We start from the raw sequence: 25,045 nt of genomic DNA on the forward strand, positions 1-25,045 counted from the left end.
GACGGTATAGATGAAGTCGGCTCGGATGGAGAAGTAAAGGCGACGTTGGTTTGTAGGACGAGGCTGAAGAATGACGGCGCTTGAGAGCTGTCCGAGAAATCTTGTCGGAGATGGATTCTTGGCGCTGCGTTTCGAGCTCTCCGCGGCAACCGTAGTATTTGTCCCCGACAGCTTCACGGTGATACCTGTTTGAGTACAAGATACACCCGGCTAATCCAGATATTGCTATATCTTATAGTATAAGCTGCTACTTGGTTAAATTCCCAATCGCTTGTCCTATCACGCGCCGGTGCCATCCCCTGAGTCGGTGTTCGCATCTGCCGCGAACAGTGTCGCGCAATCATGACAAGCGTAGATGAGCTTTTCAAGGTAAGTTCCTTACCATTTCGTTCATGTCCGTCACTAACAGACTAGAAACCACTGTCAGCCGCGAGCACGAAGAGAAAATTAGACGCTACGGACCCTAGTACGTTTGCAAGCATATACTCAAAGCGCGGCCGATTGCTAAATTGTACGAACAGATGAACTATACAAAGCAGCCAAGTTGCAAGCGAACGGCGATGTCAAATCCAAAGGAAAAGCGCCAATGGTAGAGGATGAAGAGGAAGACGACGGTCTTGCCGGCCCCGAGTTGCCACCCGATTTCGAAGACGAAGATATCCCTGATGACGAGGAAGGTCGCTTTTTCGGCGGAGGCATGGAGCGGGAAACGGCGCAGGCTATGAATTATATCGACGAGCAGGACAAAGGGGAGATTGTGGTATGGAGGTCATTCCTACCAGTCTCTGGGGCTGGATGCTGATTCTGGCAGAACGAGAAATTCGACACGGCGTGGTTGAGGCGCTTTGCGCTGAACTTTGAGAAGAAGATATCCAAAAATGCGGAGCTACGTGGGAAGTTCGAGAATGACCCGCAAAAGTACGTATCTGGACGCATGTCAACTTTCAGATAACTAATTCCTACAGGTTCATGGCTTCCGAAGCCGATCTAGATACGGAGATCAAAAGCCTGTCCATCCTCTCCGAGCATACAGACCTATACCCGGAATTCACGAAGTTGGGATGCGTGGGCTCTTTGATATCTCTTCTTTCCCACGAGAATGCCGACATCGCCATCGATGCAACCCAGATCATCAGCGAGTTGACGGATGAAGATGTAGAGGCGGAACAGGAGCAATGGGACAGTTTAGTGAATGCAATGGTACGTGTGCAAACTTAACTGTGGGTCTGCCTCTAACACGTTTAGTTGGACGCGGATCTTATCGAACTGCTAGCCCAGAATTTGTCGCGTCTGGATGAAGAATCAGATGCCGACAGGGCTGGAGTGTACTACATCCTTAGTCAGTAAACCCTTTACGAGCAGGACAGGCATGCACTAACACGTTTAGGCGTGCTCGAGAATCTTGCCTCTCAGGCATCAATCGCTGAGAAGATCGGACAAGACTCAAATACGATACCGTGGCTTCTTACGCGAATACAGAAGAAAGAAAGGCCCGTGAGCCAAAACCAGCAGTACTCGGCCGAAATATTAGCCATCCTGCTACAGTCCGGCTCGAAAAACCGAGAGCGATTTACTGCTCTAGACGGGGTAGACGCTCTACTACAACTGTTAAGTCAGTACCGAAAACGAGACCCCGAGAAGGACTCGGACGAAGAAGAATACGCCGAGAACTTGTTCGACTGCTTAACCTGTCTTGTCGACGAGGATGCAGGAAAAGAGAAATTCCTAGAAGGGGAAGGTATCGAGCTTGCGCAAATCATGTTGAAGGAAGGCAAGTTCAGCAAAGTCCGTGCCCTTCGGGTTCTGGATCATGCTCTCGGTGGACTTGGAGGTGCGACGGCTTGTGAACGGCTAGTAGAGGCAGCAGGCTTACGGACAGTGTTTGGCATATTCATGAAAAAGGTAGGCATCTTCATTATTGCTCACTGCTCTATATACATGACTGACTCTCAACAGCAAGAAAACCAAATAACAGAACACCTACTCGGCATATTTGGCTCCCTACTCCGCCTTCTACCAGGCAATTCAGCACCGCGCATTCGCACACTGGCCAAATTCATGGAGAAAGACTATGAGAAGATCGAGAAGCTAGTCAAACTACGACGAGATTACGCGTCGCGCGTGTCGCCAGTCGAGCAAATCATTGATAAAGAGCGAACACGATTCAGCAAGGAACAACAGGAGATTATGGAACCCGAATGGCTTTCACGGCGATTCGATGCAGGTCTCTTTTCTCTGCAGCTCATCGATGTCATTCTTGCTTGGCTTGTTGCGGAGGATGATGGAGCTAAGAAGAAGATTGTTGCAGTTCTATCTGATCGGGATGAGGACTTGTCGATTATTCGCGGGACACTTCAAGGTATGCTAGTCTACATCCGTATAGGTGGTTGCCTACACGCTAACCACCATCTAGAGCAAAGCGCGGGTCTTTCAGAAGAGGAACCAGGTGAGAAGGATCATAAGGAGATGCTGCAGACTTTGCTGCAGTTTTTGTGAAATAGTCCTCAAAGAACAAATGCTTAGGCCTTCTGAGCACTGCCAACTAGTAGATAGACCCCGTAGAACTATGCCTGAGGCATACAGTATACAGTAAATGCTTCAAGTCACGTGATGAGGTTCATCCAGAACTCACCGCCTTCTGTTAGGGGCTCAGCCGCTGTGGCGGCTTTGTTCAGTCTCGAAGCCAAGTGATCGGTCTTTCATCCATTTAGCCTGCGTTGCTCACCATCCTGGACCGGGCTGGGGCACTTCTACTTATTTATCTGAGATCTTACCATCTTATTGACCTCTTCTATCTTGATTCAGATCTTTGACAAAGGTGCTGCTGGTATCGCCGCTAAACCGCAGCGGATTCTCGCCGAGCGCGTCGCGCCCTTTGCGCTCTTCGACTTCGACTTTCGGTTCTTCACTCGATATCCGTCAAGATGGCCGACTATGGCGAGGCTTACGATGATGAGTACTACGATGATATGGATGAGGGGATCACGTCGGAGGACTGCTGGACGGTTATCTCGTCTTTCTTCGACACCAAGGGTCTCGTTTCGCAACAGCTGGACTCTTTCGACGAATTCATCTCGTCAACGATGCAGGAATTAGTGGAGGAACAAGGGCAAGTCACTCTGGATCAAACTCTGCCGCCTGCCGAAGATGAAATCGACCCCGTCGTTGTCCGCCGCTACGAGCTGAAATTCGGGACCGTCATGCTTTCCCGGCCATCAGTTACGGAAGGTGATGGCGCAACGACGATCATGTTGCCGCAAGAGGCCCGTCTTCGTAACCTTACCTATGCCAGTCCGTTGTATTTGGGTATCACAAAGAAGATCATGGAGGGACGGGAACGTTTAGTGGCTGACCGTGACGATGACGATATGATGGACTCGAACGGAGACCGGAAAGCGGCGGGGACTTATCTTCAGTGGGAGCAGAAGGAGTTGTCTCCGGATCAGGCGAAGGAAGAAACTGTCTTCATTGGAAAGATGCCTATTATGCTCAAGTCCAAGTACTGTATCCTCAAGGACTTGAGCGAGCAGGCTCTCTACAACTGGAACGAGTGCCCCTACGACTCGGGTGGTTATTTCATCATCAACGGAAGTGAGAAGGTCCTGATCGCTCAGGAGCGCAGCGCTGGAAATACTGTTCAGGTCTTCAAAAAGGCCGCGCCGAGCCCGGTGAGCTACACTGCTGAAATTCGCAGTGCTGTGGAGAAGGGCTCGCGGTTGCTTTCGCAGTTGGCTCTCAAGTTGTTTGAGAAGGGCGACACTGCCAGAGGTGGATTCGGTTCTACGATTCGGTCAACGCTACCGTACATCAAGGCCGACATTCCGATCGTCATCGTTTTTCGTGCGCTAGGTGTTGTTTCTGACGAAGATATTCTCAACCACATCTGTTACGACCGAAATGACACGGCTATGCTTGAGATGCTCAAGCCCTGTATTGAAGAAGGTTTCGTTATTCAGGACCGCGAGGTGGCTCTGGACTACATCGCCAAGCGAGGTTCCTCTCAGTCCAGTTTGAACCATGAGCGTCGTGTCAGATATGCCCGCGAGATTATGCAGAAGGAGCTGCTGCCTCACATTTCGCAAAGCGAGGGTAGCGAAACGCGAAAGGCATTCTTCTTGGGGTACATGGTGCACAGACTTCTTCAGTGCGCTCTCGGACGTCGCGACGTCGACGACCGTGATCATTTTGGAAAGAAGCGTCTCGATCTTGCCGGTCCATTGCTTGCGAACCTTTTCCGAGTTCTCTTCACCAGAGTTACCCGGGATCTCCAGCGATACGTGCAACGCTGCGTCGAAACGAATCGCGAGATCTACCTTAACATTGGTGTCAAGGCCAGCACTCTGTCTGGTGGTCTCAAGTACGCGCTCGCTACTGGTAACTGGGGAGAACAGAAGAAGGCAGCCAGCGCGAAAGCGGGTGTTTCTCAAGTGCTCAGTCGATATACCTATGCTTCTACGTTGTCACATCTTCGGCGAACAAACACGCCCATCGGTCGTGATGGCAAGATTGCCAAGCCTCGCCAGCTTCACAACACGCACTGGGGCCTGGTGTGTCCTGCAGAGACTCCTGAAGGCCAAGCTTGTGGTCTGGTCAAGAACCTGGCACTCATGTGCTATATTACCGTCGGTACTCCCAGTGAGCCTATTATTGATTTCATGATCCAGCGAAACATGGAGGTTCTCGAGGAATTCGAACCTCAGGTCACTCCCAACGCCACCAAGGTCTTTGTCAACGGTGTCTGGGTTGGTGTCCACCGTGAGGCCTCACACCTCGTCGAAACTATGCAATCCCTACGCCGGCGAAACATGATCTCTCACGAAGTCAGTCTGATTCGAGATATTCGTGACCGAGAGTTCAAGATTTTCACCGACGCTGGTCGTGTCTGCAGACCGCTCTACGTCATTGACAACGATCCCAAGAGTGAGAACCGGGGCAACCTTGTCCTGAACAAAGAGCATATTCGTCAGCTCGAGCAAGATAAGGAGCTACCAGCAGACATGGACCCAGAGGATCGCCGGGAGCAATACTTTGGGTGGGATGGACTGGTCAAGTCAGGTGTCGTCGAGTACGTGGATGCAGAAGAGGAAGAAACGATCATGATTGTCATGACGCCAGAGGATCTGGAGATCTCAAAGCAGCTCCAGGCAGGATACGCAATGCCAGAAGATGACCACGATATCAACAAACGTGTGCGTTCAGTTCTCAGCCAAAAGGCACATACCTGGACACACTGCGAGATTCACCCTAGTATGATTCTTGGTGTTTGTGCCAGTATCATTCCTTTCCCCGATCACAATCAGTCTCCTCGTAACACATACCAATCTGCTATGGGTAAACAAGCTATGGGTGTGTTCTTGACCAACTTCGACCAGCGCATGGAAACCATGGCGAACATCCTGTACTACCCACAGAAGCCACTGGCAACGACACGATCGATGGAGTTCCTCAGATTCCGTGAACTTCCTGCTGGACAGAACGCGATCGTCGCGATTGCCTGTTACTCGGGTTACAACCAGGAAGATTCGGTCATTATGAACCAGAGCAGTATCGATCGTGGTCTATTCCGCAGTCTTTTCTACCGCACATACACAGACAGCGAGAAGATGGTTGGGCTGACAGTGGTTGAACGTTTCGAGAAGCCTATGCGTTCAGATACCATTGGTATGCGCAAGGGTACCTACGACAAGTTGGACGAGGATGGCATTATCGCCCCAGGTGTGCGTGTTTCGGGTGAGGATATCATCATCGGAAAGACGGCACCGCTGGCTCCGGATGCAGAGGAACTGGGTCAACGGACCAAGGCCCACACCAAGCTGGACGTGTCGACGCCGCTCCGTAGCACGGAAAGCGGTATCGTTGATCAAGTACTGGTGTCGACCAGCAACGATGACCTAAAATTCGTCAAGGTGCGCATGAGGACCACCAAGGTCCCGCAGATTGGAGACAAGTTCGCTTCGCGTCACGGTCAGAAGGGCACAATCGGTATCACGTACCGACAAGAGGACATGCCGTTCACTCGCGAGGGTGTTACGCCAGATCTAATCATCAACCCCCACGCCATTCCGTCTCGTATGACCATTGCCCACTTGATCGAGTGCCAGCTTAGTAAGGTCTCTGCGCTGCGTGGTTTCGAGGGTGATGCTACGCCTTTTACGGATGTCACGGTGGACTCGGTTTCACGTCTTCTTCGTGAACACGGTTACCAGTCACGTGGGTTCGAGGTGATGTACAATGGCCACACTGGACGAAAATTAGTAGCGCAGGTCTTCCTTGGACCGACCTACTACCAGCGACTGCGACACATGGTGGACGACAAGATCCACGCGCGTGCCCGTGGACCGACCCAGATCTTGACCCGCCAGCCTGTGGAGGGTCGTGCCAGAGATGGTGGTCTTCGATTCGGAGAGATGGAACGTGACTGTATGATTGCGCACGGCGCCAGTGCCTTCCTCAAGGAGCGATTGTTCGATGTTTCGGACCCATTCCGTGTCCACATCTGCGATGACTGCGGGCTGATGACCCCGATAGCGTAAGTGACATCCCATGGGCTAGGGCGTGTTTTGGCAGGATGAGCTAACCCATGTGGCAGGAAACTGAAGAAGGGCCTCTTCGAGTGTCGACTCTGCAACAACAAGCACCGAATCTCTCAGGTGCATATTCCTTATGCAGCCAAGCTTCTCTTCCAAGAATTAGCGGCGATGAACATTTCGGCTCGCATGTTTACCAATCGGTCCGGCGTGTCCGTGCGGTGAGGGGTTGCTCATGTCATCAGTGTATAACATTTCTCTTTGCTTTTCTTACTTTCGCTGGCGACGTTATAATGTCTATATTTTGGGGATATCAAGTAAAAACAGCCTTTGGCATTTCCAGGCGTATGTGGATCGCGGTGATAGCTTATGATACAAATAAACCAGTTTTGTTCGAGCCTTGTCTGACTGTCAGACCGATGCTAAGAAGCGGAATCCTCAGCTGAGGCGAAGGATGCCGTATCTACGTAAGTCTCCGCAGGAAGAAACCGAGGACGATGCAAGCCTCGCTTCCAATAAGGGAATTGTGCAGAGTTTCGTCAATTGAGCCGTCTCTGCATGACGCGCAGTGTTTGCCAGCCTGTGGCCTATCAGCCTGTCGTCGATGTATCGTGATCGCCGCTGCGAGATGCTCCAATGCCTTTGCAGGTGATGCAGCTTGACGGTGATGCATGATGCAGCAGAGATTTCTTCTTACCTCAAGAACAGGCAAAACAAAACATGGCCATTGTGTGGCCGTCGCGCAGACTTCCTTGTTAAGTTGTTTAATGACCGAGTACCTGTCTCCAGCGTCAGAATGGCCTTGTCGAGGAAAGTCTCAATCTCAGTTGACGAGTTCAGAAAGTCTATGTGGTGATCTTTGCGCCCATTGGCTGATCGGGTGACGGGCTCATCACGGGCGCTAACTCGATGAGACTGATTGGTCCTCTGTCATCCGCAGTGTGACTGTGCATGAACCAATTATAGTACGTATATTACCGCCGCACAGGCCCACTAGACCCACAGACAGGAGCGGGGAATTGGCAAAGTACTCTGAGTGGGCAGCCGTCTGGACAAGAATAGAAGGAACAATTGCGCGGTGTGACAAGAGGACGAGAGCGCATCTTGCACGCTCAGCGCAGCCTCAGTCTTTATAGCCTGCAAGCGCCGCTGTACCGTCTGCTTTTTTTCTTCTTTACTTCTCCAGCAAGCAAGTCTTGTCTGTTTGTCGCAGCTGCCCTTTAGGAGTATCCTGTGCACTGGTTGCACTTTTGTTTGCTTTCGCTTCTATTATCTTATACTTCACTTTAATCTTCCCCTTTACCGCTATATCAAAAATCCCCAGGCGAGCTGTGCTCTCTGGACTATACTCTATTGCTTATTACATCTCTGCTGTGCAGGATACTCCATAATTCAACCTTGACGGTCTCATTGTCGCCAGTCGACCTTGTCTCCGTTCGCCAGCTCAACCAACAACTTACTTGCTCCGCCTCATACTCTACTCTAATTCTACTTGATCGTGTCGGACTGGATCCGGACAAAGTCTGTTCTGCTCAGCCTTCCAACAGCCAACAGAACATTGAACTGTTTACTCGACTCTGGTAGTCTTTAAGCCGTTCAACTCACGACCCCGACACGTTTATTTACGCTATTACACTATTCTTCTACAACTACACTTAATTTCTTAATTACTTGCAAAATCAGTCAACATGTCCGCTGTTCAGCTCAAGTTTAACCTCCGCACTTCCTCCAACGTCAAGACCGTGCATCTGCTCGGCTCGTGGGACAACTACTCGCGCCAGATTCCTCTGTCGCGCGACAGCTCCAAGCACGGATCGTGGGTGGGCAAGTTCCGCTTCCAGACGTCGATGCTCAAGCTCGGTGGTCGCTACTGGTACTACGTATGTCTCCCTCATCTGTAAACAGTGTACAGCACAACTAACCAGCGCAGTACATCCTCGATGGCTACCACGTCTCGCACGACCCCGCTGCAGACTACACCGTCGAGCCCACGACCAACCGCAAGCTCAACATCCTCGACGTTCCCGGCGGCAAAGAGAGCAGCTCTTCCAGCCGACGCCCTCGCCGCGGCTCCTCCGACATCGCCACCGGCCGCGCCCTCTCCCCGTCCAAGATCCAGCACCCCAAGCCATCCAAGCCCTACGCCTCCCGCCAAATCCGCGAGGCAGACTTTGCCCCCCGCATGGACGAGCTCACCCGCCGGTTTGCGTCTTCCCGCATGTCCGATGAGTACGACGACCTGTCCAACTCCCCGCCTTCGTCTGTGGGCTCTTCGCTCTCTTCTCGCTCTTCGGGAAGCACCTCGCCCTCCAGTCTCTCTAGCATGTCTGACCCACCTTCCGTCTGCCACTGTGAGCGCTACGGCATCACGCGCAAGGGCGACCGCGTCAAGCTTGACTGCGGTGGTAGCCGCTGCGGATATCTCTCCGAGACATCGGATGACTCTTGCTCTGAGGAGTCAGACAGTGACGAGGAGTACTGCCGTGCTCGCCGCGGCGCTCGTCGCCAGGGTATCGTTGTCCGTCGTTAGATGAAGGAACGACCCGTCAATTTTTGTTTCCATAGCATTTATCAAGGTCTGACGACGTTAAGTTTGATACCCTGATTGACTGCACTCGGCTTGACATGCCTGGCATAGCGTGCGCCTGACAGTACTTGCATTTATTGCATTGCGTTCCGTTGCCTTCCGTTGCATCTAGTACACAGTCACTCTTTACCGTTGGCTGCACCGCATGTCCAACAAACATATCGAAAACACCTAGAAAAAATCTTACAAAAAAAAGGCAACCAGCCTAACCGGCGCCAGTCGCCGGCCGACGCGAGCTGTGCTCGACTCGTGTCCGGTGTTGGATTGGATGACCGGCTGGGCTGGTGGAATGGGGATATGAATGTCTAGACAGGGACAAGTCCGCTCTGTTGATTTTCCTTCTCGTAGATGAAGAGGATACCTGCAGCCTGGCGGTTTATCTTATGATTTTATGATTATGGTGAAGTGAAAATGGTGGAATGGATGGATGGATGGGTTATATAGTGTAGGTAGTGATGGTGATAGTCAAGATGAAGTATGAATGAATGTGGAGGTGGTTTGGATTCATAATTTCAGATACAGACACTTTATTTCTCCTGTAGCTCTCCGTGCTAAGCTGAGTACCCCCCGTAGACAACTCCAACGAGTTACTCTGATATATATTCCATAGTAATTAAACGTTGTATGGTTAAACCGGACAACCCGGTCGGGAATGCCGAGGTGGGCCCCGCTCGAACAAAACATCACCTCTATCTTTACATATCTATCGAACTCGAGACAAATACGAGAACATCTCACAGATAAACTCAGAGACCTATCTCGACGTCTTGAGCCACTCCAAAGGGCGGAGCGGCACAATGGCAAACCTAACTGCAAACCCAGGAACGTCCCTCCCACCACCACCTCCCCTAACAGCAACATACAAAACCATCAACTCTTCCACCATAACAACAGACATATACCTCCCCTCCTCCCCACCACCAAGCTATAGTCCCAATGGCGCCTACCCAGTCCGTACGTATCCCTTCCCATGACATCAAACCCAGCCTAACCCAACTAACAAAAAGCTAACAAAATTAAGTAATAACAATCCACGGCGGCGCCTTCATGCTCGGGCACAGCCGACTGATCTCCCTCCTGCAAGTCTCCGATTGTTTGAACAGAGGGTGGATTGTCCTCTCGCCTAATCACCGGCTTTGTCCGGGTGTTGATGTAAGGTCGGGGCCGATGGAGGATGTTAGAGATTTGTTGGGCTGGGTTTATTCTGATGCTGAGCAAGATGGGTTGGATGGGTTTTTAGCTGAGAAAGGGAGTGGGGGAGATAAGGGGAGGAAGTATAGAGTTGATAAAGAAAGGGTTATGGCGATGGGGACGAGCAGTGGGGGGTTTTTGGCGTTGGCGCTGGTAGGTATCTACTTTCTTTTCCCCGCCCTTTCCCTCCCCTTCCACTTCCTGCATGTATATACATACTAATAAGAACCAGGGCTACGACACCCCCCGTCCACCCGCTGCAATCCTAAACTTCTACGGCGCCGTGCACTTCACACATCCAAGCTGGCGGCTACCACTCCCGCATGTGAGCGCGAATCTACCCGCGGGCGGATTCGATAAGGATTTTCTGAACAAAGTCTACGACGAATATCCCGTCCCGACGGCGAGCGGAATCTCACTAGAGGGAGACAAACAGCCGTCCAACAAACCGGATTTCACCCGCCCTCGAGACGCATTCGCAATCAGCCAAATCGCGAATGGGACTGTTCTCGATGCAATCTTCCCCAATTCTTGTGGGAATGTAGACGAGATTGATCCTGTATTTATGATTGAAGAGAATTTCCCACCTACGTTTATCGTGCATGGGGACTGTGATCGGATGGTCAGTGTTGAGGTTAGCAGGAAGCTGTATGAGGTTTTGCGCGAGAAGGGGGTTAGAAGTGGGATGGTTGAGATTGAGGGGGAGGATCATACGTTTGCGTTGGGAATGAGCGTTGGAGGTAAGACTTGGAATGAGTCGAAGAAAGGGTTTGAGTGGTTGGAGGGGGCTATGAGGGGTGTTTGATTCATAAAAGGATTTAAGACTTGTGTTGAGGAGAGTGGTTGTTGGTATATCGACATCGTACAGTAGTTTGGGGAGATGTCTATCTATACAATTCTTCGGGCTGGCTGGGCGATCACTCAGAAGACCCATATACTCGATGAACAGCACGCAAGAAGTCAATGGCCTCGTTGAATGCCTTCGTCCTCAGTTCGACATTTATAGCAAGGGATGGCACTGCGCCGTTAGCATTTCATTCATCCATTCTCCAAAAATAGTAAAAAAAGAATAAAAGAGAAGACACTCACTCTCCGTCCATCCATGGATCTGCCCCTCGGCCACAAACCTTCTCACAACAGCAGTCTTCCCATCTGGCTCTACCTTCCCATCTTCTTCGTGGACCTCAACGCCATTAACCCTATTAATCATCCTTGCTTCACCCTCCAGTCTCCCCGTAAACCCCTCCGTCTCGTCCAACAGAATATCATTCCCCCCAACAACAAAAAACATATTCCGCGGCAAGGTCCTAATATCCGCAAGCGTCGGATGAAGCAATGAGTTATGATAATCCCTTGCTCGATTGGGTCCCGCGTACGTGTCGAATAAGTGCATGAGAAATGAGAGGGGGTCGTATTTGGGGAATCCATCGGGTTTTGGTTTGCACCAGGGTGGGAGGCGGAAATCTACCACGCCTTCGAAAGAGACGAGACCGCAGACTTGAATGCCTCTTCCTTCCAAATTCGGCTCAGATTGAGTCTGGCGGGATAAAAGTTGCGCAACACCCAGCGCAAGATTCCCCCCGACCGAAAACCCACTAACCGTCAGTGTCTCCGGATCCGCCCCCCAAAGCCGTTCCGCGTTGTTGACAAGATACACCGCAACATCCAGCGCGTCCTCATGCGCATCAGGGAACGTATGCACCGGTGCGTACCGGTAGGCACTAGACACGACGACCACGCCGCTTGCAGCGAGGGCGTGGCAGAAGCGGGCGTTTCCTTCTGGGAGGCCGCCCAGGAAGGCGCCGCCGTGAAGGTTTAGGTGGAGGGGTAGCTTATTTCTTCTTTCCTGGGACTGGGAGGGAAGAGAATATGAAGGAGGCAGATAAACAACAGCCCTCACAGTCTCGCCTGCTCTTCTCAATGGGATGGGTATCTCAGCTGAGTGCGGGAATTTGCGGCTTACGGCCCATTGGATTGTATATGTTAGGAATGTTATCGGTTGTAAACACAGTAGAAGGGCGCGTGTGTGCAGGGTGAGCCTGGGGGCGAAGAGGGCGTCTTTTAGGATGCGGAGGGCTTGGAGGAGGAACATCTCTCTTTTCTTTCACTTTCACAGAGTAGAAAGAAATGATGGGTGAGGAAAAGGGAAAGATAACCAAGAATGACAGGAGAAGAGAAGGGGAGGAGTGGAAGGAGTCATTTGACTCTGATGTATGTATAAGCCCCATCTCGTATTCGTTCTTGGAAGTCTTGGAGTCCACTCGAACGAAAACCAGTCGTGCATTTTGATAATAATAGTCTATCCTAGTTTAAAATCATTACTGACAGCTCAGCTTATCTGCAACATTATAGTACGGTAAGAGATCGACTCTGCATTGTGTGTTTTATACATATCCATCGCTCATCCAATCATGCGCGCTCATGCTCAACTACAGCAGGTTAGTATAGAACTTGCCACCCATGAGGGAAGTACTCACCATAAAAAGAGAAATATTTTGTTTTTCGTTCCCAGAACGATACGATAGTGGGAATGATAGGACGATGTCTGCCGGCAGACAAACGAATTGAATTGAGAAAGAAAGGAGATATAGTCGAAATGGTAAACCGGACCGAACAAAGAAACTGAGCCGAGCGAGTAAATAAATATCGAAAGCAAGCAACTCATATCAAATGAGTGAGACGGGTAGTGTCATCTCGAACTCGCAGAAGAACCACTATTCCGCCGCGCCGCGTGCCGGGGACAGGTGTAGCCCACGAGAACCGTCTTCTCCTGCGTTTGGTGCCCGCGCTGCCCGTATGCCGTGCAAGGGTCAATGGAGTGCTTGAAGTAGAGGCATCCGCAGACGGAGTAGCGTTCGACGAGTTGGTAGCACATGGTGAGGATGAAGTAAACTTTTCCGAAGTTGTAAATGTATAAAGGCGAGGAATAGTATAACAGTCGAAGCGAAGCGGAGAAGTAGAGCAGAAGCAGCAAAGCAAGGAAAGCAGAGCAGCAACGCCGAGGAAGAAAGGAAGAAGAGAAGAACGGAAGCAAAGAAAGCAAGAGCTAAACTAAACTTCAGTTCGTGAGTTCGTGAGTTCGTGATTTCGTGAATGTGGGTAACTGCCAAAGAGACAGGAAACATTTAGTTCTTATAGATGCTCCCCAAGTTGGCAGCCCACGATCCGGCGCTACATCAACCTCCCCCGAGAGTTGAGCTTAGGCGCACCACCTGGACAGAGGACGTCCAGCCCTAGGGACCCAGGACCCGTGGACCCCGATATCTCCATTTCGTTCGTTGAATGCGTTCGGAACAAGAGCACAAGGGCCGGGTCGAAAAACGAAGAAAGTGGACGCCTATCCGTTGACACATTTCTCATCCGACGGTCCCGTACCAAGACCAGAAGGACAAGGTACCTTCATGCCATGAGTATGACGGAGCTTAGCAAGCAGGCTGCAGAGGCACAGTGCAGCTCTGCGCGTGCTCACGAACCCAGCCATCAACGCAACGACCAGCTAACGGCTGGGATGCTGTATGGCAGTGGATCTCGTAGGGCGCTCCAATGGAGACATGGAGACAGCAGGGCACGCTGGGGCCGGACTGGACCCATACGGACGGCCATCGCCGAGTTGATAGCCTATTGCGTGAATAAGAGTAGACTAGCAGACTAGTCGGAGCCAGAGCTTCAGAGTGGATGATCGATCCACTGGACGACTGAAGAGTGAAGAGTAGTGGTCAGAGGTCAGAGTAGCTGAACTGGCTGAACGGGCTAAACTGGAAGAGTGGGCATTCAGCGCCTTGGCTGAGTCGGGCCTAGTCTCTGCCAACCGCTAACTGCATCTAGCCTAGCGGGCGCTCTTTCAGCTGGCCTTGTTATGGCAGTCACCTTGGTTGACTCCCTCATGGCTATTCTTGGGGGAGAGTGTGGTAGGTACCCTGCTGTCGGGTCAGGTCATCACTCCTTGGACTGGGACACTTCCAGTTTCAGTTCCAGGCTCGTTTCAGATTGCAGCTCCAGCCTCGGTTGATCACGATCTGCTTGCTGCTTAACGTCCGACCAATCGGTGCTCTATACGAACGCCCGGTACAGGCAGACAGTCATGGACCCAGTGAGGCTGAAAGAGATATCTTACGCCATACTCTACGCAGTATCATACCCCGTCATACTCGACATGACTGACAGCTGTGGCAAATAATCACTGAACTGAAATGTCAACTAATCACCTAGAGTACATGCCATGCAAATTACTAAGAGAGTAGTAAGTCAAAGAACAGAGTATCCGTATCCGTAAACAGAATCACAGCCCGCCCAAACTGCCTAAACTCAGCCCGCTCGCCAGTCCTAATCGTAACATGCGAAGTACATCTTCTCCCTTCGTATCCTCTGCCAGTCCGGCGCGCCAATCCCATTCGCGTTGTTGTTGGCCGGGGTTCTCCCTACGTACAAGGACGCCGGAACCGTCGGCGGAGCCGGACCCTGAAATTGAGCGGGCGAGCACATCGCTGCCGATGACAGAAAATGAGCTTGATCCCGTAAGCGATGAGACGGATTTCTTGAGAAGGGCGCGCGGCGAGGGTGGCGAGACGCTGTCTGCAGCTCTTCCGGAGGATCCTTTAGCGTAGTACTCTAGCAGTGTCGAGCGGAAGCATTCCTCGCATTGAGCGTAGACGCGCGGGGTGACAGTTTCGAGGTCTTCGATGGCGGACAAAACTGCGAAGCGCTGGGCAGTGGTCATAATTGATGTTGATTCTGTTCAGTCAGTACTGGAATTCATAGTACCGAGGAGAAGACGTACGGATAAGAGGGAGGGCCTCTCCAAGGAGAGCGAGTAGCCCGTCGACTTGAATGGCAGAGTCGCGATCCGGATCGTAGAGTCCTCCGTAGATGCTATCGGCAGCACTGCTAATGACCGCAACCAAGGCCTGCGCTGCAGCCCGTCGCCTGGCTAGCGGCTTGTAGTGTGGCTTCTGTCCTGTCGGGAGGTTGATTGCCTCATCACGTGTCTCGTAGAACCGACGCAGCGTGGCGTATCCGCTAAAATAGAACTGCAGGATTGACGCAGCCTCCTCATCTGCAGATGCAATGGCCAACAGACACGTCTTTGGTTCCCGAATCAATGTCCGCAGTTGCTCATCCAGGTCGCTCGAGGCAGGATACGCTCGAGAGTGGAAGAGACTGTAGGAAATGAGCAGGTCGACCACAGACTTGACCTTGCGACGGTTGTGTGCGCGCGCGTAGCACACAAGTGCCAGGCCATACTCCTCCGAGTTGGACACGGTGAGATCACCATAGCGCTGAGAAGTTAGTAAATCTTAATTAATGCATGCTGTCAGATGGCAACGTACCTCAGAGACTCGCCGACCTTCTTTGTCTAGACCCAACTCCGAGCACAGAAGAACAATCTTGTCCATCTGCTCTGCGGTGTCGAGCGAAAGCTTGTTCAAGAGCTCCGAAACGCTCTTTTGCATCTTCTGGTTGTCATCCAGCCTGCTCAAGATCTCGAGGGCCAACTCCCATCCTTCCCGGGCCCCGGTTTCATTCTCTATAGACTTCCTTTCGGATAGCCCAGAAGCATAGGCACTAAGGATGTCGTCTCTGCTGACTCCGCGGGTAGCGTTGTCGTCTTGGCCATACGAAAGTACCATCAGGTCATCATTGCTAAGGCCGGACGGTGGCTTAGCACTGCCTCCAGACTCCAGCCAGCCACCGACTAACGCGATCTCTGCCACAGCAGCAGCCACACAGAGTGACCACGTCTGCAGTAATTTCAAAACTCCCTCAATATCGCTTTCGAATACTGACGCCAAGCCGACCTCAAGTCCGCTGAGAGAGTTGATGCGGAATCCAGCGTCATCCCCATCCGCGTTCGTTGCGCTCCGGAAGGCTAGGTTCAAGCGGCGAAGATACGGGTCTCCTGACTGCGACGTCAGTCCACGCTGTAGGACACCGGCTTCCTCCTCCTCGCCATCCCACCAGACGGTTAGGCCAATCGTGGCTTCAACCCAGCTCTCTGCATGATTCATAATGACCGAAGGATCTCCAAGTATGATTCGATACATCGACCGCAGGTTCTGATAGATAGTCCACGGCACCCGGCTCTCGGCCATGCGAGCAGTCTCAGTAAACGATGTACCCTGAAAAGCATTCGGCTTGAGCCCAAAATTCACTGCCTGGAAAGGATTTCCTACAGCCGCCGGCGCAGGTGCCGGCTGCTCCTCTCCTTCTGCAAACTCTTCCAGATCCGTCATGGCGGCAAAGACTCGTTTCCGATACAGCGCCCACTCCGGACCGAGAATGTCCCAGTCGTCATTCTGGACACTAGGGCATGACTCCAGCACCTGAAGCATCTTGTTGATACATCTTTGAATGTTCTGCAACTGTGTCCCGCGGTAACCCGCCTGCGGTAGGCCATCCTCCAGCGCCGAGCGAGCGTAGTTGAAATCAGCCGATCGTAAGATCTGAGACGCCTCCGACAGTCGGCACCGTAGGACGGCGGCATTGACAATCTCCCAGAAGTTTGGAGACGCTGTAGGATCGGGCCCAACCTGTTTCAGAGCTTGGATGTCTTCTGAGAGAGAATTGTTCCTTTCCTGCCAGTCCAGGAGCACTTTCGGAACAGGAACAGGTCGCTCTGACCGAACCCCAAACACCATGGAACGGGGTCCGAAAGCATTGGGGATGCCTGTTGATCTAGCCGAACGAGGTGGATGATGCAGCTGCAGTAGCAAAGAGCCCAGAAAGCCCGCTTTCGTATGGTTCGTGGCGTTGTCCCCAGGACCAATTCCGGTGCTGCCGCCCTTGGGCGCACTCCCAGGAGTGTACCACGCTGTAGACAGCGAGGCACAGATCTTCCCTATGGCCTCCTGCAGATGAGCATCGTTGTATTGCGCCTGCCTTGTCTCATCGTACAGCCGAGTAATCTCGTCTTCAGTTCGAATCACGAAATCACTTGGTTCTTCCGTTCCTGCCTTACGACCTCGCGACGCAAAGTTTCGCACAATAGCTGGTATAGGCGAATCTTTTTTTGGAGAGAGCTTCGCTTTGCGCAGAGGTGATTGGCTCGCCCACTTGTCGTCGAGCTTCGGTCGTTTCGCATTATCGGGTTTTGTGTAAATCGACTTTCGTGATGAAGGTATCGACGGCTGAAGGTCAGTGTTGCCAATGTATGAATCAAACATGTTGAAGCTCGGTCCCGCGGGTCTCGTCGGTTGCGGTGGTACTTCGTCCTCGAACTCTTCCTCCATCGGTTCATGGTTCTCCTCACCTGGGCCGAGGCCACCGGACATGAACGAGGATTGAGGCCCGTTCGACACGCCCCAATTCGTTGATTGGTCGAATCGAGGACCCCTTGACACGTCGAAGAGGGAATCTGCCGCTGTGAACGGTTTGGCCGCCGCGGTCTTCTTTGTCCGTGCCGCGAAGTCCGGAGAGTCCACAGAGGAGCCGAAGATGCTATCGTTCAGAAGCTCGGACTGGCTGAAGATGGGTTTGGGGGAGATTCCGTGTGACCTATCGCTCATCTGCGATCCGCCGTAGATAGTAGATGGGGGAGGGCCGGCCGGAGTGAAAGAGTTGGAGGCAGACGGCGGCTGAGCTGGGGTCTCGGAGCCATTGCGGAGAGGGTTGCGCGACTTGCCAGGTGTAGCGGGAGAGAAGGACGAGTTGAAATTGAAGGAAAACGCCATCGTGAAGTATAATTAGGTGGTGAAGCGAGAAAGGTTCGGTCTGGAGGTGTTGGTTGGGTACCGCGCAGGAATCGCGCGCGGGTGATGTTGAACGACTGAACAGTATTCAAGATACTTGGATCAATCGCTCACGAGACGTGTCAAATTGTTCGATTCAGCCGGCACCGCGGCGTGGTGTTCTCTGTTGATGGAGCTCAAGCACGCATACATTATTTTCGTGTTATGATGACCCAGCCCAATGCCGCGGAGACTTGGCATCACGTGACACCATGTGACTTTTAGCTTCAAGCTGTCTCATTCGGGAATATCGTCTCTAGAGGGGTACTCAGCCACACTCAGTCTGCATGTTCTCCGTCTGAGAGCATCCTCAATCCTGAAGTGGAGATTCTAGGCATTATACGTAGTGCTTGGAGAATGTATGAATTACAGGTTCTCTCTACATATCGCTATATCTAGCAGTAAGAGGAACGGCTGAAGCGTTTCACACAGGACAACTTCGTTCTGTTCCCTCCTTTGACGATAATTCGGCATCCTCAGGAGTGCTAGTATTCACAGCTGGTTAAATCAGCTCCAGGACATCGAACCAGATCCTGCGAAGCAGATATGCATGGACCCTGGGCGGGTCTAGATGCGAAGAAGGTGCTGATGAGGCTGTGCTAAGTAACAGGGCTGGGTCAGCTGATATCAAGGCTAACCAGTTTAGGGTGTCTCGTACTCGCGGGATGACCTGGTTGGTCATAGACCTCAACCCCATCACGAACCGCTGCAATCTTCTGGAAGATCGGCCAACTCAATTGCAACATGCTCGTAATCGGGCTCACTTCGCAAACAAATATGGCGAGAAGGAAAGCATATAAGGACAGAAGGTCCCCTCGAGGACTCGTTCGATCAACAACATCCTACTGATTTTCCTCCGCAAGCAGCATGACTTCTTCACATACCAATCCGTTTGGCGACGTCAAATCGCCACAAGTTGATCTTCAAGTGCAGACTCGCTCTTCCAGGGGCTCAGACTCGGCTGATGCTCATAGCATTGACCTCTCAGCCTCATCGCGACTATATCACATCTATCATAGTACGGTCCGCTACGACTATCGTGTATGCGACGCAGACAAAAACCACCTCTACTTCGTTCACAACTCGCACCTCAAACCGCTCAAGGAAGATATCACGGTCCACGCTGGCTCAGATAACAGTACACCGGTACTGGCTGTCTGTAAGTTCCTCCATTTCTCACGACATTGCAAAGTCGGACTGGGAGACCCGCAGCATCCCGGGGCCATGGTCTGGGAAGATCTTCAAGGTCAAAACCTTACCATGACCAAGTATCGTTGGCAGATGTCTGTTCATTCAGAAAATGGTGGGTTCGAGCGACGGTGGTTTGTTTGGAAGAGGACCCAATCTCTGGGTGTCGACGGAGACTCGCCTTCGGTTCTCAGCCTGCGCAACTTCAAGCTCGTCGACGATATGACAGGGCAAGTTGTGGCTGTTTTCACCAGCAACAGCTTCAGGAGCGTTCGGAAGAACGGCAAACTTAAGGTGACAGCGGAATATGGGCCGAACTTTGACATCGTGGCTCTTGTCACATTGTTGGCCATGTATGAGAGGATACGACGCAGGACGGGAGGAAAAGGAGGTGGCGGCGGGGGTGGTGACGGTGGCTGAAGGCAGCGTTTATTATTTGCATGATTAGACATATAGGATACATAGCCATCTACGTGTTTTCAGCCTTTTTCAGCCCTATCAAATTAGGCCTGAGTCATTAAACTCCGGTTGCTTGACGTTTATCAAAATAGTTCGCTAAGAAATGATGCAGCCTAGCCGGTCCCAGCTTGGCCTTATTAACTCCCACTAACCTAATCCTTCACGACCATGACTATGAGAAAAGGGAGCTCAATCTCGTCGAATTCAAGTCCAAACAGCCATTAATGGCCCAAAGAAGGTCCCATAATAAGTCACGTCACGGTTGCTTAGAGTGCAAGAGACGAAGGGTAAAAGTATGTATCTAGCCCTGACTGCTCACTGCACTACCCCCTTGGCCTCTTCCTTTCCCCCGCTTGCCCTCGCTGCGCCTCCCTAACTCTACCTTCTACTCCATCTGTTCACCAAATCTCTTTTCCTTTTCTCACCAATTATTCTTCTAGTGTGATGAATCACGACCGGTCTGCGCCAATTGCGCTCGTCGCCAAGCAAACTGTGAATATGATTCTGCTGGGCCTCTCCGGTGGATGACCGACGACTCGCGATCCCCGCGTCCCATCTCCGACCGACAAACAGCTCCGCCATCACCCGACTTCAGCCTGCTGCGTCAATTTCGCAGCACTCACGGCGCGGACAACGGGGATGTTAACTTACCAGCTTTGAATATATGCGACCTGGAGCTGATCCTACAATGGGTAAACAAATCTTATCTGATTTTCACGCGATGTCAGCAGACCGAGTCTGTCTGGCGCACGTACGTCCCTGAAGAAGCTCTCTGCCATCCGTTCCTCATGCACGGCATCCTAGCTTTTGCGGCCCTCCACATCGCTTGCACACGCTCGCCAGTGTCTCCAGGGTTTCCGGGTCATGCAGGCCAAAGGAGGGACTACCTCCAGATTGCGATCTCGCATCAGGACCAGGCGTTGGCGCTCTATCGCGAGAAGCTCGGCGACATCAACACCAACAACGCAAAGGCTATGTTTGCTTTTGCCAGTATCATCGTTCTCTATGCTTTTGGCTTCCCGCGGACGTCTGAGCCTGGTAGTACCGCGGTTGGCGAGCTTGTGCAGGCGTTTGTGTTGACGCGCGGTGTGCAGCACATTCTGGGCCAAGCCATGAGCGCTATATTCGACGACAGCAGTTGGGCATTACTACGAGACTTAAACGATTACGACCCTACCCTTTCGCTAGAGGCACAAGCGGCAATTGACCGACTGCATAAGGTCAATGAAACATGCACTAGACAGGACCCCATCCTTCATGACTCGGCCCTATATCAGGGGGCCATTGACCATCTGGCCGATATGATGGCTGCTATGTATGCTGGAATGGGGTTTGCGTTGGCGTGTCGGTGGGTGATCAAACTACAACCGGCTTTCCTTGATCATCTCCAGGATCGGAGGCCATTGTCGCTGGTGATACTTGCGCATTTTTGTGCTTTGCTTCCTCGACTACAGGACGTATGGTTTGGCATCGAATGGGGCACGCGGGTCTTGCAAGATATTTGGTATAGTTTGGATGACTCTTGGCAGCCATTGATCCATGACTGCATGGAAGGGGTATTTGGAGAACACTATCTTGGTATAAAGCGATGACAACGCTCGGGCTTGAATACATTGCACCCGCCGTCTAACAACTTAGAATTCTGGTCTACTTCTGGATCGATATATACACTCGTTTCAAACGGCTACCTCGCTGATACTTAGCCCTCCCTTGGTCGTCATCACTCGCCCCCGGCCCAAAAGACAGTTCACCTCGCTTGGGTGAACGAGCACGAAGATCACCATCACGAACCACATCAGGAGTGCATCAAAGACATAAATGAATGCCTCGTTTCGCAGCAGGTACCCATCATATCCCTGCAGGTATTCGATAACGCGGAAGATGGACCGGATCAGAATCAAGATGCTCGAGCCATACAGAGCCCACAAGTGCTTCATCCATGGCGTTGTGCTGGCGTTGCCGAGGGCAGTGGCATTACTGTTAATCCGCCGTTGGAAAATGAACGAACAGATTACAAAGAAGCCAAAGAACGCGATTTGCACGAAAAGACCGCCGACGATGATATTTTCTCCCATCTGCTGATTGTCCGTGACCAGAATACCTGCTCCTGATGCCTGCATCAGAAAACTGAGAACATCGCCCGCGACGAAGATCTTGGTCATCCACCCGACGCGAATGACGGAGTATTTCTCGCCACGGACAAGCACGATGATTCGACCCAGGTACATATAAATACTTGCGGCGAAAAGGGCTGGAGCGACCAGCAGTAGGACACTCTGCATGATATAAGGACCGAGTGTCCAGTCGGGGGTTTGGGAGGAGGATATTGCTCGGCCAATGTACCCTATGAACTCGACTGTTCTGGTCAGACCAATTTATCATATCTTTGAAGAGAAGGGGAGAGGCTAACAGTATCCTCCAAGCACCATCGGGATGAAAAACCACGTCCTCGTCCTGAACATGTGGTAGGTATGCAGACCCGTCACTATTCCAAAAAGGACAATGAAGATGGCCGCCGCCGCCATGGACGGGTCATAGTAGTACGCCTGCCAGTTGTCGAAGCTAGACATTTTGCGAGCGGGAAGTGAAGACAGATAATATAGAAGGATAGATTGAACGGAAAAGAGAGAAAGGATTGAAAAGATTTTTGGCTTCCATTTCCCTCAGAATTCGACCCCTTATGTACGTGAGTGTTGCCCACGGTCTACTTCATCGTAAAACGGAACCACCTCGTATATCGTGATTTTATCCTGGAGCGGTTTAGCCCATCCACCAGGACCCGAAAATAACCCAGCCACGCCAACTTGACCTGTTAGCCTTAGGCAGCGGTTTCTATACTCCACACTGTTGAGGAAGGCGCGGAGGGGGTCATATCTTCCGCTTCGAACACCAGATCGATTCAGCCATCGACAACTACTTACTTCTATAATCAACTACGCCGATTCCGCTTCATTCATCATTATCGAAAGCTTATCGAATGTCATCATCTTCATTACTGTTCCTAACGGATCACAAAAATTCTCTTATCTTATAGTCCTCAAAATATCAGCAGGCGAAGAACTACGTGATGCAAAGCGCGTCAAACTGCCGGAGAAGATATCCCAGGCCATTTCAAAACCTTCACATGGATTCGGTCACTCGAGGTTTGGCAATCAAACCCCCCCCCCCCCCCCCCCCCACCCCACCACATGCATATTCCCCAGTGGTCAGTGCCTGATTGACCTCCTCTCACCGTAGCCAGATCCTCACAGAATTGTATGCAGGCGCTTTATAGATAGACGTCTTCTCCCTAATGGTGGACAACACCCACCTGTTTGTCAGCCAAGACGATCCGCTCATCGCGGACGCCGCGGCCCTCGAAGGTCTTCGGACCATGAGAATCACACCACGCGAACTAAATAAATACATGAAGAGAAACAATCTTGATATTAGCGACCGCTATACTAGAAACAGGGCAAACGCATCGATACGGAATGAGATTGTTTCAAATTTGCGGAAGAAATACAGCGATCCAGACGACATGGACGTTGAAGATGGTTAGCATCATTCCTAAATCTGTCTGCTGGTATGGGACAATGTATTTGCCATCTGAATGAGAATGCTCTTGGTGTTGATTGACGCTCCCCGGTCTGCCCCTTTATCCCCCGGTGCGTGGGAAACGCAATAGGTTGGTATCCTGGGACGAGCGCTCCCACTCACTCTCGCGAGCAACAACGACAGAGCTCCTGTTTGCCCAACCGCAGGCTATTGCAACGTCAGGGTTTCTCCCAGTTATAGGGATGGGAGCCAAGGCGTCCGGGGTGTTGATGGTTGAAGGCTGCTCCTTTACCAGCGCCATAGCTGCATCTTCTGCACCCACATATACGGCCCCAAGCAAGTGGGTTATGAGTTGCGGAGACGGCCTCGGCCAACATGTTTTCTTCGTACCGGAGGACGATACGCCAACCGAAATCGCTCCAGATAAAGAGGGAGACCAAGTTGACGCGGCTGAAGACCAGGTTGACGAGCTTCACGATCAAGAGCGAGCGAGCGGCACAGATTTAGCCGCGGATTTAGAACGTTTGATCTTTGACGAAGAAACCTATGAGGATCTTGCGTTTCTTGAAGAACTGCCGACGTCGTTCGCCGCTGACGCCGAGGCCGAGGCCGACACTGAGGTTGCCGCATATTCCTTCTCACAGGGCCTCCACCAGGAAATGTTTGTCACAACAATGTCCAAGATCAACGTGTTCAGTCATGATGGCCCGCTCCGGTCGAACCTCCCCAGAGGTAACAGGAGAGGCGACCCGACTATGTTTGTCTCAACATGTGGTCATTGCGGCGCTCACTCAAGTTACCGCCTACAGGAAGAGAACTTGAGCGAAAGGATCCCATGTCGTGTAGAGGGATGTTCGAAGACGTTCAAGCACGCAGCTTCGGAACGTCCACGCCACCGGGACACGCATGCGTGGGTGCCGATGAGCAACATACACATGTCTCCGTAACCTGCCACGGATGAGCCGTCTCCTCACCCGGGACAGCCCTAACAGCCTGATTCGCCCAAGCTTCAATGAGCACACCGGAGGAAGTGTGCCTACGCTGCAACGACGGGGCGATCTACCAGACTGCGAGCAGTTACAGCATTCACGTTCAAGCCCACACGAAGAAAGAGAAAAGGCGTTGGAAGTGTCCTTTTCCCCGCGAATGCAGTGGAGAGCGAGATGACTACCCATCAGTTGAACAACTCCGCTCGCATTTGACTACTGTCCACCTAAACCTGAATCCAACCCAAGTAGCAGCAGCATTAGATCAAATGCGCGAGGGACTTGGTGTTGGCGTGTGGGTGAAAGCACGAGGGTTTCCATGCCAAATAGATGGATGTGGCACAAATACTTTTCGTGAGGCAAAACGTCTGCAAATTAATCTGATCAAATGACACTCCAAAACAGAAGAGTAGGCGGCGGCATTAGTACTGTTGACGCCAAGGGTGTATACGCAACGCGCCAAAAAATTTGCAATACTTAACCGTCAACTACACCGGGTTCGTGGCAAGCAAACGAGGCTATATACAGGAAACGAAGCAATTACGGTTAGGAAGCTTATTCTTGAGGATGTTGAATTAAGCAAGGCGAACAAATACGCTACAGCGCCTTCGCCGCCACCCGTGTTCTGATTCACGCTCTGTTTTTACAGGTCTGGAACCACAAGAGAAGCTTCGAAGCGTTGAACACGGCAAATATTTGTCTCCGTTTCATATTGTTACCTAACACCCCAAAAATGGAAAACGTGTCGTATCTCCTAACTACTTTGCCTTGTGATCTGTATAGTTGTATCTGTAGCAAGTACTCCCATTCCCGCGCACTTCTACTGGCGCTGGTGTTACCGGATGC

The 25,045-nt window shown here is 51.7% G+C and overlaps 11 protein-coding genes across 11 annotated transcripts; 7 read left to right on the top strand and 4 right to left on the bottom strand.

Annotated features, from left to right (window-relative positions):
- Nucleotides 1–342: 342 nt before the first annotated feature.
- Nucleotides 343–6,752, top strand: BDV17DRAFT_280760 (DNA-directed RNA polymerase II core subunit RPB2; the record flags this gene model as incomplete). Its single annotated transcript, XM_073759934.1, has 23 exons — nucleotides 343–369; nucleotides 415–466; nucleotides 522–760; nucleotides 812–918; nucleotides 966–1,200; nucleotides 1,246–1,339; nucleotides 1,388–1,902; nucleotides 1,957–2,359; nucleotides 2,414–2,492; nucleotides 2,604–2,607; nucleotides 2,925–3,228; nucleotides 3,262–3,461; nucleotides 3,495–3,698; nucleotides 3,729–4,003; nucleotides 4,034–4,166; nucleotides 4,197–4,325; nucleotides 4,359–4,622; nucleotides 4,665–4,820; nucleotides 4,854–4,920; nucleotides 4,954–4,962; nucleotides 4,993–5,102; nucleotides 5,139–6,529; nucleotides 6,590–6,752. 23 exons carry the CDS (start codon nucleotides 343–345, stop codon nucleotides 6,750–6,752), a joined length of 5,160 nt encoding a protein of 1,719 aa, XP_073617343.1.
- A 959-nt stretch (nucleotides 6,753–7,711) lies between these two features.
- Nucleotides 7,712–9,671, top strand: esdC (GTP-binding protein EsdC). The gene is made up of 2 exons (XM_073757378.1): nucleotides 7,712–8,407; nucleotides 8,458–9,671. The coding sequence occupies exons 1-2, from the start codon at nucleotides 8,216–8,218 to the stop codon at nucleotides 9,055–9,057; spliced, it is 792 nt and encodes a 263-aa protein (XP_073617344.1). The 5' UTR covers nucleotides 7,712–8,215; the 3' UTR covers nucleotides 9,058–9,671.
- Nucleotides 9,672–9,774: 103 nt separating this feature from the next.
- On the top strand, nucleotides 9,775–11,443 carry BDV17DRAFT_258848 (uncharacterized protein). The gene is made up of 4 exons (XM_073757379.1): nucleotides 9,775–10,068; nucleotides 10,136–10,458; nucleotides 10,538–11,323; nucleotides 11,395–11,443. The coding sequence occupies exons 1-3, from the start codon at nucleotides 9,912–9,914 to the stop codon at nucleotides 11,108–11,110; spliced, it is 1,053 nt and encodes a 350-aa protein (XP_073617345.1). The 5' UTR covers nucleotides 9,775–9,911; the 3' UTR covers nucleotides 11,111–11,323; nucleotides 11,395–11,443.
- On the bottom strand, nucleotides 11,167–12,399 carry BDV17DRAFT_297651 (putative lipase/esterase family protein; the record flags this gene model as incomplete). Its single annotated transcript, XM_073763532.1, has 2 exons — nucleotides 11,167–11,323; nucleotides 11,395–12,399. Coding segments are annotated over 2 exons (1,106 nt in total), but the record flags the coding sequence as incomplete, so codon positions are not given.
- Nucleotides 12,400–12,533: 134 nt separating this feature from the next.
- BDV17DRAFT_258851 (uncharacterized protein) lies at nucleotides 12,534–14,006 on the bottom strand. The gene is made up of 2 exons (XM_073757380.1): nucleotides 12,783–14,006; nucleotides 12,534–12,734 (listed from the first exon to the last, which is right to left on the bottom strand). Exon 1 carries the CDS (start codon nucleotides 13,428–13,430, stop codon nucleotides 13,116–13,118), a length of 315 nt encoding a protein of 104 aa, XP_073617347.1. The 5' UTR covers nucleotides 13,431–14,006; the 3' UTR covers nucleotides 12,534–12,734; nucleotides 12,783–13,115.
- A 464-nt stretch (nucleotides 14,007–14,470) lies between these two features.
- On the bottom strand, nucleotides 14,471–18,434 carry BDV17DRAFT_40083 (putative nuclear pore complex subunit Nup85). The gene is made up of 3 exons (XM_073764482.1): nucleotides 15,633–18,434; nucleotides 15,083–15,581; nucleotides 14,471–15,036 (listed from the first exon to the last, which is right to left on the bottom strand). The coding sequence occupies exons 1-3, from the start codon at nucleotides 17,970–17,972 to the stop codon at nucleotides 14,585–14,587; spliced, it is 3,291 nt and encodes a 1,096-aa protein (XP_073617348.1). The 5' UTR covers nucleotides 17,973–18,434; the 3' UTR covers nucleotides 14,471–14,584.
- Nucleotides 18,435–19,769, top strand: BDV17DRAFT_40077 (uncharacterized protein). The gene has a single exon (XM_073764481.1). It carries the CDS (start codon nucleotides 18,897–18,899, stop codon nucleotides 19,635–19,637), a length of 741 nt encoding a protein of 246 aa, XP_073617349.1. The 5' UTR covers nucleotides 18,435–18,896; the 3' UTR covers nucleotides 19,638–19,769.
- Nucleotides 19,712–21,310, top strand: BDV17DRAFT_40066 (uncharacterized protein). Its single transcript, XM_073764480.1, has 2 exons — nucleotides 19,712–19,969; nucleotides 20,117–21,310. Exons 1-2 carry the CDS (start codon nucleotides 19,901–19,903, stop codon nucleotides 21,266–21,268), a joined length of 1,221 nt encoding a protein of 406 aa, XP_073617350.1. The 5' UTR covers nucleotides 19,712–19,900; the 3' UTR covers nucleotides 21,269–21,310.
- Nucleotides 21,311–22,560, bottom strand: BDV17DRAFT_40112 (RTA1 domain-containing protein). Its single transcript, XM_073764483.1, has 2 exons — nucleotides 22,087–22,560; nucleotides 21,311–22,032 (listed from the first exon to the last, which is right to left on the bottom strand). Exons 1-2 carry the CDS (start codon nucleotides 22,244–22,246, stop codon nucleotides 21,353–21,355), a joined length of 840 nt encoding a protein of 279 aa, XP_073617351.1. The 5' UTR covers nucleotides 22,247–22,560; the 3' UTR covers nucleotides 21,311–21,352.
- A 338-nt stretch (nucleotides 22,561–22,898) lies between these two features.
- Nucleotides 22,899–23,336, top strand: BDV17DRAFT_40125 (uncharacterized protein). Its single transcript, XM_073764484.1, has one exon. The coding sequence runs from the start codon at nucleotides 22,969–22,971 to the stop codon at nucleotides 23,215–23,217; it is 249 nt and encodes an 82-aa protein (XP_073617353.1). The 5' UTR covers nucleotides 22,899–22,968; the 3' UTR covers nucleotides 23,218–23,336.
- On the top strand, nucleotides 22,899–24,586 carry BDV17DRAFT_258857 (uncharacterized protein). Its single transcript, XM_073757381.1, has one exon. It carries the CDS (start codon nucleotides 23,456–23,458, stop codon nucleotides 24,158–24,160), a length of 705 nt encoding a protein of 234 aa, XP_073617352.1. The 5' UTR covers nucleotides 22,899–23,455; the 3' UTR covers nucleotides 24,161–24,586.
- The last annotated feature ends 459 nt before the right edge of the window (nucleotides 24,587–25,045 follow it).

The sequence above is a fragment of the Aspergillus undulatus genome, assembly GCF_047715775.1.
Source record: "Aspergillus undulatus strain CBS 261.88 unplaced genomic scaffold BDV17scaffold_14, whole genome shotgun sequence".
NCBI lineage: Eukaryota > Fungi > Ascomycota > Eurotiomycetes > Eurotiales > Aspergillaceae > Aspergillus > Aspergillus undulatus.

Bases quoted from the DNA above. Each gene is read 5' to 3' on its own strand.
- BDV17DRAFT_40125 (XM_073764484.1), top strand. From the start codon at position 22,969: ATGGTGGACAACACCCACCTGTTTGTCAGCCAAGACGATCCGCTCATC.
- BDV17DRAFT_40083 (XM_073764482.1), bottom strand. From the start codon at position 17,972: ATGGCGTTTTCCTTCAATTTCAACTCGTCCTTCTCTCCCGCTACACCT. The intron at 15,582-15,632 runs GTACGTTGCCAT...CTAACTTCTCAG, and splicing joins AAGGTCGGCGAGTCTCTGAG to CGCTATGGTGATCTCACCGT. The intron at 15,037-15,082 runs GTACGTCTTCTC...CTGACTGAACAG, and splicing joins AGAGGCCCTCCCTCTTATCC to AATCAACATCAATTATGACC.
- BDV17DRAFT_258857 (XM_073757381.1), top strand. From the start codon at position 23,456: ATGGGAGCCAAGGCGTCCGGGGTGTTGATGGTTGAAGGCTGCTCCTTT.
- BDV17DRAFT_258848 (XM_073757379.1), top strand. From the start codon at position 9,912: ATGGCAAACCTAACTGCAAACCCAGGAACGTCCCTCCCACCACCACCT. The intron at 10,069-10,135 runs GTACGTATCCCT...AACAAAATTAAG, and splicing joins CAATGGCGCCTACCCAGTCC to TAATAACAATCCACGGCGGC. The intron at 10,459-10,537 runs GTAGGTATCTAC...AATAAGAACCAG, and splicing joins GGTTTTTGGCGTTGGCGCTG to GGCTACGACACCCCCCGTCC.
- BDV17DRAFT_40066 (XM_073764480.1), top strand. From the start codon at position 19,901: ATGGCCCAAAGAAGGTCCCATAATAAGTCACGTCACGGTTGCTTAGAG. The intron at 19,970-20,116 runs GTATGTATCTAG...TTATTCTTCTAG, and splicing joins GCAAGAGACGAAGGGTAAAA to TGTGATGAATCACGACCGGT.
- BDV17DRAFT_40077 (XM_073764481.1), top strand. From the start codon at position 18,897: ATGACTTCTTCACATACCAATCCGTTTGGCGACGTCAAATCGCCACAA.
- esdC (XM_073757378.1), top strand. From the start codon at position 8,216: ATGTCCGCTGTTCAGCTCAAGTTTAACCTCCGCACTTCCTCCAACGTC. The intron at 8,408-8,457 runs GTATGTCTCCCT...TAACCAGCGCAG, and splicing joins GTGGTCGCTACTGGTACTAC to TACATCCTCGATGGCTACCA.
- BDV17DRAFT_40112 (XM_073764483.1), bottom strand. From the start codon at position 22,246: ATGTCTAGCTTCGACAACTGGCAGGCGTACTACTATGACCCGTCCATG. The intron at 22,033-22,086 runs GTTAGCCTCTCC...TGACCAGAACAG, and splicing joins GATGGTGCTTGGAGGATACT to TCGAGTTCATAGGGTACATT.
- BDV17DRAFT_258851 (XM_073757380.1), bottom strand. From the start codon at position 13,430: ATGTTTCCTGTCTCTTTGGCAGTTACCCACATTCACGAAATCACGAAC.